This window comes from Chiloscyllium plagiosum, chromosome 3, assembly GCF_004010195.1.
Source record: "Chiloscyllium plagiosum isolate BGI_BamShark_2017 chromosome 3, ASM401019v2, whole genome shotgun sequence".
Taxonomy (NCBI): Eukaryota; Metazoa; Chordata; class Chondrichthyes; order Orectolobiformes; family Hemiscylliidae; genus Chiloscyllium; species Chiloscyllium plagiosum.
Window position 1 is genome coordinate 15,939,022 of NC_057712.1, and position 12,174 is coordinate 15,951,195.

Below are 12,174 nucleotides of genomic sequence, written 5' to 3' on the forward strand. Positions count from 1 at the left end.
CTGGGTGGGATGCTCTTCGAGAGTTGGTGTGAACTTGTTGGGCCATTGGCCTGCTTCCACACTGCAGGGGTCCCATGAAATAAAGTGGATTCCAGGATATCCATCGTGGTAAGTCATTCTGGAAACTGTGTGTACTAAGAGGAGACTGGGATCAGACATGGAGGGGCTTGGTAGTTAAATTAGTGGGTTTGATTACATATGACTATTAAATTCACTGGACATAGTGATGGCAATGCCTTCAAAAACAAAACTCACTTGACCAATAAAGTAGAAGATTGAGCCCTCAAATTTTAACAATTCCGCTTTTATGGAGTAATTTATTTGCATGTAGCATTTTCCTTAAAGTAACATTGCAATTCAGAGAGAATATTGTAATAACAATACATTGAAGCTTTGTTTTCAAATCTGTAATTACTTATCTTTCATAGAAAGAAAATACTCTTTACATTACACTCTGGGCCTGATTTTCCCCTAGTTTAGTTGCTGCTGATAAGAATCAGGCACAAATTACAATCCATCACAAGAATGGCACTTTCTAACTTTGTGACCATTGTATCAGAAGAATAAAAAGATAAACTACGGATTCCACTATGGATGCATGGTTATTGTGCTTTCCAGAGGATATTTAAAATTCATTCTACATCTCCCTTCCTCAAATCAGATCAGTTAACAATATCCTGGAATTAAAGGGGTTTTTTTTGTGGAAATGTTACAACAAAGAAAAAGTGAAACAGACTCACCTCATTAGACAATGACCTCAAATGTATGAGATTATCCTTTCTTCGAAAAGACCTTAAAACATTTTTGCACCTAGTTGAAGCCATTTCCAGGAAGAAAAAAACCCTTTGATTGTTGGATATGTACTGAACCCAGATGGTTAGAGAAAGTCCATTCCGTTCACTCTTCAACTAAATGCCATACTGTAGCGCATGGCAGAGAGTAGAGACTGCTATTGACAGTGCAAGGCAACAATGTTGAATTGCAGCCTGCAATCCAATTGCATCTGCAACCTTACATGAAAAAAGGCTAATACAGGGCTGTGAAAAAGAAAAAAGTGCTCTAAATTCTCAGCAGCTCTGGCAGCATCTGAGGGGAATGTGCTGGAAGGAGGGGAAAGGAAGAAAATTTCAGATAGATGAATTTTAAATCAGAACTCAATCTGACATGTTAAGCCTGTTCCTCCCTTGACTCTAGCCTGACTTACTAAATTGCAACATTTCCTGCTTTTACTTCAGGATTTCCAGTAACTGCAGTATTTTGCTTTAACAATTTTGACCCCAGTATTCCAACTAGGTATTAAAAAACGTCTGGAGCAAAGAATTTAAAAGTTTTAACAGCAACAAGTTATTTGCTATCCATTTTTCAGAAAATTAAAGTCAATGCAATAATCAAATTAAAATACATAAAAACCGTCCTGAGAGAAATGCCTCAACCTAAATATTGTTTTACAGTTTTGATATTTCCCACAATAGCTTGGTGGGCAAAACCAGGTACATGTCAATAGGCTGCGGTGACCTTTAGTTATGGAAAAGTAAAGCATTGAGGTTTACTTGGTCAATCACTTCTAGCCCAGCTGAGGTACAAACACAGGGATGGTGTGTCTGTGTCCAGTTAACAGCCGGCAGTCACAAATGCAGCCCAGCATAAGACATCACCTTCATGAAAGAGAAAAAAAAAACAGGGGTGGAAGCGTGTGGGAGTGTTGGGTGGACAGCAGCTGGTGAGATCAACAATTTAAACTAGATTAGCCTTCGAAGCTGCAGTGTTTACTGGGGCATGAAAAACTCATCTAAAAAAGGTGAATGTAAATCAATCAAAAGTGCACAGTATAAATAATAATTCTACATCTGTTGAGGAAAACTTGGTGAATATTTCTGAAGACCACAAAAAGGAGTGTTTAAGAGTGGATGGTAATCTTTTAAAAAAGATTAACTGGCATCAACTTGGAACACGTTACACAAAATATTGACAATAAAAAGTTATTTCTCCTTATGAAACCTGGTGTTTAACATACCTCTATCAAGTAACTTCATTCTTAACCTGTAATAATATCCTTACAGAAGGACAGTTCATAAAGTAAAAAAAAAGTTCAGTGAAGGGATAGCAGCTTTCCTATTACATTACTTTCAGCTTATCTCAACATGAGCAATGGCTGCGAGCACTTAATGAACAAAAACCATTTCACAACGTGCAGAGTTTAATCCTGGGGAGCTTTGAGGTTTTCCACATTTGGCAGCTGTTCTCTCCAGAAAGTGAATTGGCTGTAGGTATCAGAGCAAGGGAAGTCAGAGGAATGCTCTCTCTTTAGCAGAGGGAACACATGGTCAACTATTTCACTCAGCCTTACGTAACTGGAAAAAGAAACAGAATGGATTTTGTATTAGAGACTGAATGCACTCTCACAAACACAGACTGTTTAAGCAAAGTTACCACTTTGTCTCTCACCCCACATGCCCCAGAAGTCTAAGTAGTTTGTGGTTCACCAAGACTGTCCTTTGACCTGTATAGTTTGAGCCTCTTCTGGGCAGTATTAAAAAAGGGAAATCAAATATCTTGGACAGTTATATCTCATCTGTTCTGCAATCCATTTTCATTTCCACATCTAAATCTCAGAAGCTCCAGAATTTTGGATGAACCTGCTTCCAAATGTTCTGTTGGGAAGAATGGAGTTAAGTTGAAGATGGCATTGCATTCTGCATTTGCACACTGTATCAGTGGGTTCTCAATCAAGTATATACCAGTATTTGATTCTCAGGATAACACCAGACTGGCTAATATTGAGGGGTTAGTGTGTCAGAATCCAGAATTAAATGCTTGTTACAATCAAAAAAAGGTTTACTTTAACTCAAAAAAGCCAGCTTGAAACTAGTTACAGGAGAACAGGTATTTATTAAAATGACAACAGCTCAGTATTACTGTTGAGGATTTTTTTTTGCCAAAAATTCAAAAGGTTTTCACTTCAGCATTTTATAAAATTTGATAGGAGCAATCTAATGAATACCAAACATCAGATCTGGACAGTGGGGGGGGATAAAGAGAGGAGACTGGATGAAAGGAGCTAACACCAGGAAGATTAAGCTATAAAATGGAATAACCAACCACCAATGCATATTCATTTCAATAGATGTATTCTCTATGGCAATGTCTTTATCAGAGTACACTTGACAAAGTAACATTATCCCCCTCAATTAGAACAAATACTGGTTTCCCCTTGTCCAGATTATAACAAGATGAAAAGCTTGAACAAAACATCCTTTTTTAGCATGCAAATGTATATTCAGAATATTACATTTCTCAAATATCACTATCATTCCAAATGTTCCCTTTACAAAATACCAACAGCATTAAAAGGCAGCTATTTGGCCCAACAGATCCACATCAATGTACAACACAACCTTCTTCTAAGTCACCTTCATCTTTCCCTAACACATCCAATCCCATTAGCACATTCTTCTGTCCTTTATTGCTTCATTTACTATATAATGGTTAATTTCATTTCTGTAAATGAATCTCCCATACTAATATACTGGCCGTATAACTACTCTTCCTCCCTTTTCAAGCAGCACAACATTAAACAAAACATTCATTTGTCAGATGCTAGCAGGCAAAAGATATCAAGAGGTGACAAAGGCTGAAACCAAAATAGAATGGAGTGTATTGTTAAAAAGATCTAAATACATGGAGCATTCAGAAATGGTTAAAATGATCTGACAGTACAAAGGAGGTAAAGGATTGTGAAATAATTGCCAGAGAAACATGGCCCCAAAGGTGACCAAGACTGGGAAGGGAATATCCAAAAATATTCTACATTTGAAAAGGCTATGGGGGAGAAAAGAAAAAGTGGGTAGTACTCTTTGGAAGAGAGGATTTTAGATCAAATGACCAACATGAAGATAGTTTGGGTGGGATGTTAAAATTGTGCAGAGTCAACATGGATTTATGAAAAGGGAAATCATATTGACAAACAAATTTGAGATAGTATTTTAAGCATAAAACAGGACCAGTTGATGCAACGTAGTTGCATTTTTTTTTAGGAAAGTTTTGGTAAAGGTCCCACACAAGACGTTATGAACAAAATTAAAACATACATGACTTGAGAATTGGTTCAGAGACAAAAGTGGAGGACAGGAAAAAAAAAGGGATCATTCTCAGCATGGCAGATTTTTGATTTACCACACAAATAACTACCAGTGCTGGGTCCACAGCTATTTCACAAACTATGAAAATGGTTGGAATATTGAGGATGAATAGTAGTATTTCCAAATTTACAGATGCCATAAAATTAGGAGGAATGGAAGTTGAGAGAAGGGCACTATAAAAGGGGGCTCAGACAAACCAGTGAAAGGGCGAACAACATATCAAATGGAATAAAAATGGGAATGGGACACGTTACTCACTGATAGAAAATTAAAACTGCAAAATATTCCTCAAAATGGGGTTCATGAACTGTTAAAGTCTAAAGCGACCCGACTATCCTCGTTCACGATTCACTAAAAAGTTAGTTGCAACAAGCAATTAGAAAAAAAGTAAATGCAAAATCCTCACATCCTGAGGGTCAAAGTAAGTACCAAGTAAAGATGCCCTGCTGTTCTGGTGTAGAATCTTGGAGACCACGTCTGGAACAACATGTGCAGTTTGGACTCCGAGTGCACAACAGAGCTTTACCAGACCAATCCCTGGGATGGCAGGATCAGAACGGGGAAAGACTAAAGTAACATGTTCGTAATCACTAGTGCTTTGAAGGGAGTGTGACCTAATTGAAGCTTACAAAGATACTTGTATACAAAAAAGGTTGTTGTCCTAGCTAGTTAATCTAGAATCAAGGGAGTCAATTCTCAGAATATGGGATAGGTTGTAAAGATGGAGAGAAGGAATACAGGCACTTTGAGTAGAGCAAATCTTTGGAATCCTCTGTTACAGACGAGAGATTATTAACCATTGAGCAAAATCAAGAGAAATCAATAGATTTTTGGAGATGAACATTAAGAAATATGGAGATAATGCCACTTTCCTGCACTGAGATAGATGATTAACCATCATGTACCTGACTAGCAGGAAAGATCTAATAGTCTGAATGATCTATTCCCATTCCTATGTTAAGAAGCAATAACCAAAGTAAAAATTCACATTCATGGTCAAAATGACATAGCTTTGAGACAGTGAGGTACAACGGTGCGCAACTTCAGATTTCAATTTTGAGAGCGCGCAACCATGGCCCTTGCTTGTCACAAGTATGTTATTGCTAGTATTCAATTTATCTGGTCCCATTTCACCCCAGTGCAGTTTCTTCAGCATCTAACTACATTTAAGCTTCCGCTTGTAAATAAAACAAATGGAACAACATCTGCTGTATTTTTTCCCTCATGTCAACAAGCAGAGGTGTATTTAGCAGGGTACAATAAGTCAAGCTCTGATGTTTATTTTGCTGTTAGATTTCCTTTTGCTGAGAACCAAAAGATAGCTAAAAGCTGCAATAAAACTCACCCAGAGAATAATTTAACATTAGTGCAGTCAAATCTGCAAAGTGACTTGGGCCTTCATAATCAGATTTGAGCTTTCATGTACTGGGAGGTTTTCTTTTGAAGTTAGTATCAAAAGATACACCTTTAACCATTTACCTTTTAAATTTTATTATTTTTCATTGCTTGGGAGGCAAAATCAAGAAAGATCATGGGATTACATCAGAGTGGGATTGGTCCATTCAGTCTCTGCAGATTCTTCTGAAAGATAATAGCTTACCTGTACCTTAGCTATTGTTTACCATGCCCTTCCTCAACATCCCTTGGGGTACCCTTACCTGATAAATACCCATCAATTGCTGTATGGGTAAAAGGAGGAAATCAAAGTCTTAGATTTGAAGGCCTGCCATTGTACCATACCCTGTATCATGTGCTTAACCATCTGACTTGGATGTATTCATGCAACAGTTACACCAGATTACATTTAAATATTGAAACTACACAAACAGCAAACAAACCAAGTGAATTGAACACTCACTATTAATATTGAACTCTGATTGTAAAGTCAAATTTATTTGAAGTCTTTCAAATATTGAGAATCCTATTGGGAGACCAATATCATTCATTTCAAAGTGCATATAGAGCATTTTGCACAATTTAATCTGTGGAGATTGTTAGGAAGGAAGAAGTGGTGTTTATATTTAGTGATTAGTACTTTAATAGTTGTGTGGGGTGCTGGAAGAGCCTGGCAGGTCAGGCAGCAGCTGAAAGAGGAAGAAAATTGACGGGTCGGGCAAAAACCCTTCATCCTAAAGAGGGCGATTTTCCTGCTCCTCGGATGCTGCCTGACCTGCTGTGCTTTTCCAGCACCCCACACTCTAACCTCCAGCGCTGCAGTCCTCACTTTCGCCTAGTATTTTAATAGTTTCAAGGAGTATTAGTGAATGTTACAATGTGGGGTTCCAATAACTATTTTCACATAAAAAAAAATTACCAGAGTCACAGGAGAAAAAAAAAGTTCAGAATCATCAACTTAAAAACCAATCTTTCTGCTATGCAATTCTGACCACTTGGAGTGCCACAATTCAAAATAGAAAATATATATTCTGAGGATTGAATTGTTTTGGAGTTTGCTAATCAGTGCAGAGACAGCAGCAGACTCGCAGAGGAATGCCATGCTTAAGTGGCAAGAACAAATTAAATAGGAGAGGAAAGAATACAGAAAGGTTGTGGCAAGATTGGCAGTGCCAAGTGAGAAGGAATATTAGGGAGAGTGGATGGGCATTTGCAGGTTTGAATGAAATAAAAGGAAACATTGCAGGGTTTGATGATTAGTGGCATGGGGTGGGGGTGGGGGTGGGGGGGAAAAGAGGGTGAGAAAAAGGAAGTTAGGGTGAATCAGTGCAGAGACAGCAGCAGACTCGCAGAGGAATGCCATGCTTAAGTGGCAAGAACAAATTTAACAGGAGAGGAAAGAATACAGAAAGGTTGTGGCAAGATTGGCAGTGCCAAGTGAGAAGGAATATTAGGGAGAGTGGATGGGCATTTGCAGGTTTGAATGAAATAAAAGGAAACATTGCAGGGTTTGATGATTAGTGGCATGGGGTGGGGGTGGGGGTGGGGGGGAAAAGAGGGTGAGAAAAAGGAGAGTTAGGGTGCTAAAGAAATTTTTAAAACGTGAAAGGGCAAGAACAGAATACTTTTTTTTAAAAAAAAGAAGTGCACAACAGATCAGAGCTTTAGCTTAGTTAGCAGTGTTACTGGACTAGTAAGATTCTATCAACTTTTGGGTGTACCAGGAAGCAAGAGTGCAATTACAGGAGTGTATGGGCAAAGGAAAATGTTAAGTGAGGATTGGGAGTGTTGAGAGAGACGCAATACCGCGTGTCCGCTGACTGTCTGAGGAGGAGGTTGAGAAACAGCAACCTTTGTGGGAACTTCAGCCAGTGCAGGAATCAATTCCACACAGTTGGAATCGCTCTGTCTTACAAACCAGCCACCTTACCTTTTACAGCTTTTTAATATTAAAAACAGCACCAAACATGAAAGCCCAGATGCAAAAGGGTTCATTGTGCATCATGGGCAAATGTATGAGGAGATGGCAGGGAGATAGCAGTGGGACTGTGTGGAGATTAGCTATCAGGGTTAGGAAGCAGAGAATGTCCCAGTTGAGCTATGGCAATGTGCCACAGCAGTGAGATGGGCTTTTTAAAAACTAGCCTCGCTTGATACTTTGCTGCCCAGTGAGATTTTTTTAAAAATTCATTCATAGGACGTGAGCACTGACTGGCCAGCATTGATTACCCATCCCGAGCTGGCCTTGAAGTGGCAGCAGTCAGCAGTCCTGAACTGCTGCAGTCTACCTGCTGTGTGTTGATCCACAAAGCACATGGAGGGAATTAGAGGATTTTGACCCAGTAGCAGTGAAGGAATGGCAATATATTTCCAAGTCAGGATGGGGAATGGTACTCCCATGTATCTGCTGCCCACATCCTTCCAGATGGAAGTGGTCATGGATTTGGAAGGTGGTGTGTGGGCAGGCAGCAGTGATTGACAGAGGTTGTGAGGGTGATACTCCGATGTGAAACAAAATGAACAGTCCAGAGATGTAATTTAAAAGAGAACGAGGATTCAATCTGCCAGCATTAGCTCTGATGCAATAGCCTGAAAGAATTAAAAGGCACGGTGGCACAGTGGTTAGCACTGCTGCCTCACAGCGCCAGAGATCCAGGTTCAATTCCCACCTCAGGTGACTGTGTGGAGTTTGCACATCCTCCCAGTGTCTGCGTGGGTTTCCTCTGGGTGCTCCGGTTTCCTCCCACAATCCCAAAAGTGGGCAGGTTAGGTGAATTGGCCATGCTAAGTTGCCCGTAGTGTTAGGTGAAGGGGTAAACGTAGGGGAATGGGTCTGGGTGGGTTGCGCTACGGCGGGTCGGTGTGGACTTGTTGGGCTGAAGGGTCTGTTGTTTCCACACTAAATAATCTAATCTAACGGTAATAAAGAGAGGCAATAATTCAGAATGATGTATCTTGAAAATGAGATGCTGAGCTCTGAGCTTTATCTTCTGACAGACTTCAGAAATGGAGTGGTTGATGCAAAAAGCAGAGACACACATTATATATATATATATATATAAAAAAGACGAGGAAGTGGAAGGGTTTGAATGAGATAAGCAGCCTGCGATGCGAGAGAGTATGGAATGTAAAATACAACAGGTAACACTGAGTTTCAGCAGATGACAGACAGCAGGAAAAGAAAAATAAAATAGTTTAGAGTGTGGCAAAAGACAATCAAAATTAAGTGGCTGAGGATGATGCGTTTGGGGGAGGAGGTGTAGTGAAACACAGTAAGAGATTAGACAGACAAGAAGCAAAAAAGATATTGCTGTCTCCGTGAAGCCATTGAGATAGGTAGAAGCCCTGAAGATATGATCAATACACAAATCGCAACAGCCCAAGAGGGATACACAAATTCTGTAAAACAGTTTACATCAAAACAATTGCCATTCAACAAAATTTAAGCAATTAATGTTTACTCACGATGATACATTGGTCTTTGCATGCTCCTGTATTAGTTCACCTTTAGGATTGACGGTAAAAATTCTATTTATTGGAACTCCGACTTGTTTGTAGGAGAAAACATCCTATTGGGAAAAAGAAAAAGGATTGTATTACTGGTTTATGAACTCCTATCATTTCTGTAACTGGTCACTCCTTTGTCATCCAGTTCTCTTGTTGTGGCTGAAAGGTTTGACATTTACAAATTGATTAATTCAGAAAACCATTTGGCTGGATAGGGTTGAGGAAGAGGCAGTTATTGCTGCTATGTCTCACTTTACAGACATGCTCCGGGTCATCACTATATCATGGCACTTGAGCTCATGGTGCAAAGCTCACAGCCCATCCTAAGCTCTGTCCTCATGTTAAGGGAAGCATGCCACATTACATTCAAACTGCTTCGCTTGAACCCAGACACAAATTCCTGCAATTGTAATGTGTATGTGTAAATACCAGGCACTGTAATAAAAGTGAACAAATTGAAATTTTTCAGTACAATAAGACCCAGTGTCTCCATGCAACACAAGGATCTTACATACACAGCACAAAGATGCAAATTATCAATGCATCAGCTACCACACTACAGCAAATGGATGAAGAAAAGATAATTATCTAGTCATAATAAAACTGTGGCATTACTTAATGGACTAAGGTGTATGAATACCAGGAAAAGGCATTTATACCAGCTCTAAAGAAATTGCACATTCGCTAAAGACTTTTAAAACCCTGTTCACCAGGAGGTGTTTAAACAATTTCTTCAGAACAAATTTGATGACACTAGAGGTGATCTTGACAGGGTGCATGATAAAAGACTTTCCTCTCGAAGGATCTAGAGATAGGAGACAGTTTCAAGGGAAGGGAATTACCTGAGCAATTCCTCAGGGGCTGGGGAGTCTTCAAAACTATTCCTCAAGACATGGAAAGACAGGTGGCATTCTTCTTATTTTTAGCTAAGATCAGTCTCACCAGCCTTCTACTGATTCGGTCACAAATCCCACCATTTGTCACCTCACTCAGAACCCCTACGCTTATACCCAGTCTGACTATTTTTCAGGTAGAGGTAGATAGATTCTTAATAGGCAAGGAGGGTGCAAGTTTATCAAATCAGTAATGATACTATTGAATGGTATAGCAGACTCAGAGGGCTGAATAGCCTTACATGCCAATCCAAGAAAGGTGCAGGTTCTCAAAAAGATCCTTTCCCTAGGTGAAAGGATAGGGAAAAAATGCTCCCAACATTTTTTAATACCAGCTCTTACTGGAGCTCTCTGGTATCCCTGCTGAGACATTTGTTCTTGGAGAGTAAGCCAAGGCTAACAGAGACAAGTCAAGTAATTAGGAACAGCCAGAACTGCCTGGCACATCACACACTGAACATAGTCTGCCAACAGTGTTGCCTGTGCCTTAAGTATGCAACAAAAGAAAACATGGGCAAACTATGCTCATTACAGGCAACAAAATTTTCCCAAACACTTACTTTCCACATACTTTAAAAAAAAAATTATTTTGGGGGGTGACAGGATTGTCTAAATAATGCTTTCAATTGGTGTAAAGTGGTTAATTTTTTGTTAACAAATCAGTTTTCAAATTTACAAAAAAATGGGGCTGTGAAAAGAGCTAACTAAATAGTTTTAATTTAATAACATCAAGCAAAAAGAGCGCAATCTCAGTAGAATGTTTTCTATTTTAAAACGTGTCAAACTACCTGGATGGAAGCAAAATATTTATACACAAGTTACAGAATCCGCTTCCAAAACATTTGAAAAGGAACAAAAGGAAAATAAAAGAGCTTGAAATAGGATTGTGTTGAGACTAAAACACAAGCAAGCACTCCCAGAAGTGAAATCTTCAATCTCCATCTTCAGATACTTCCAAATCTAATTCTGTGTCTTTAATATAAAAATGAAGCATGAATCCAGCCTAAAAGAACATGAGCTCAAAAGTAGCAGGCATAACTAGAAAGATATATCTCTTCAACACAATTAGGTAATAGAAGTCTAGAGAACAGGAAGTATGAAACCTGGTAAGTGGACCTGAGCCAGCGAGCGCGCGCAAGCAAGAGCGCGCAAGCAAGAGCGCGCAAGCAAGAGAGGAGAGACACCAAGAATTGTCATGCTACACATCCAACACTTGCAATTTACAGGTGGGTATTTAGTTTAAGTGTCAGTAGCAGTAATGAAACTATTTAAGCCCCGAAAAAAAAAGGTAGTTGGACAACTCGAGGATAGCTCAGGTCAAAACTTACACAAATTAAACCTCAAGTTGAATGTTGCACTACTCAAATGGCTTTTATTGTGACTTATCACATTTTTACAGAATACTGTGTTAACAACCCATTTCATAAGGTTTCTAATCTTTTAGATGCAAGCTTAAGATAACAGGAATTATTTTTAAAATTGTTTTATACAATTCCATCCGAATTTGTGCATCATGAACCAGAAGCACAGGGACTAAAGTCAAAATAACTCAAATGCAATTCCAGAGAAAGTTCTATCATAAGAGTCAGATGTACAGCATGAAACAGACCCTTCAGTCCAACCCGTACATGCCGACCAGATATCCCAACCTAATCTAGTCCCACCTGCCAGCACTTGGTCCATATCTCTCCAAACCCTTCCTATTCATATACCCATCCAAATGCCTCTTAAATGTTGCAATTGTACCAGCCTCCACCACGTCCTCTGCCAGCTCATTCCATACACGTATCACCCTCTGCATAGAAAACATTGCCCCTTGGGTCTCTTTTATATCTTTCCCCTCTTCCCCTAAAACTATGCCCCCTAGCTCTGGACTCCCCGACCCTAGGGAAAAGACTGTCTGTCTATTTATCCTATCCATGCCCCTCAATTTTCTAAACCTCTACACGGTCACCCCTCAGCCTCTGACACTCCAGCGAAAACAGCCCCAGCCTGTTCAGCCTCTCCCTGTAGCTCAGATCCTCCAACCCTGGCAACATCCTTGTAAATCTTTTCCAAATCCTTTCAAATTTCACAGCATCTTTCCAATAGGAAGGAGATGAGAATTGCACGCAATATTCCCAACAGTGGCCTAACCAATATCCTGTACAGCCGCAACATGACTTCCCAACTCCTGTACTCAATACTCTGACCAATAAAGGAAAGTATACCAAACGCCTCCTTCACTATCCTATCTACCT

At 39.5% G+C, this 12,174-nt stretch overlaps 1 protein-coding gene across 1 annotated transcript in view; it reads right to left on the reverse strand.

Annotated features, from left to right (window-relative positions):
• Positions 1-286: 286 nt before the first annotated feature.
• LOC122548596 (phosphatidate phosphatase LPIN1-like) overlaps positions 287-12,174 on the reverse strand; it is a 108,804-nt gene continuing 96,916 nt past the window's right edge. The window contains exons 18-20 of the mRNA XM_043687431.1: positions 10,495-10,504; positions 9,000-9,103; positions 287-2,351 (exon numbers count right to left, since the gene is read on the reverse strand). Coding sequence (XP_043543366.1) covers positions 2,198-2,351; positions 9,000-9,103; positions 10,495-10,504 — 268 coding nt within the window. The 3' untranslated portion in view covers positions 287-2,197. The remainder of the gene's footprint in view (positions 2,352-8,999; positions 9,104-10,494; positions 10,505-12,174) is intronic.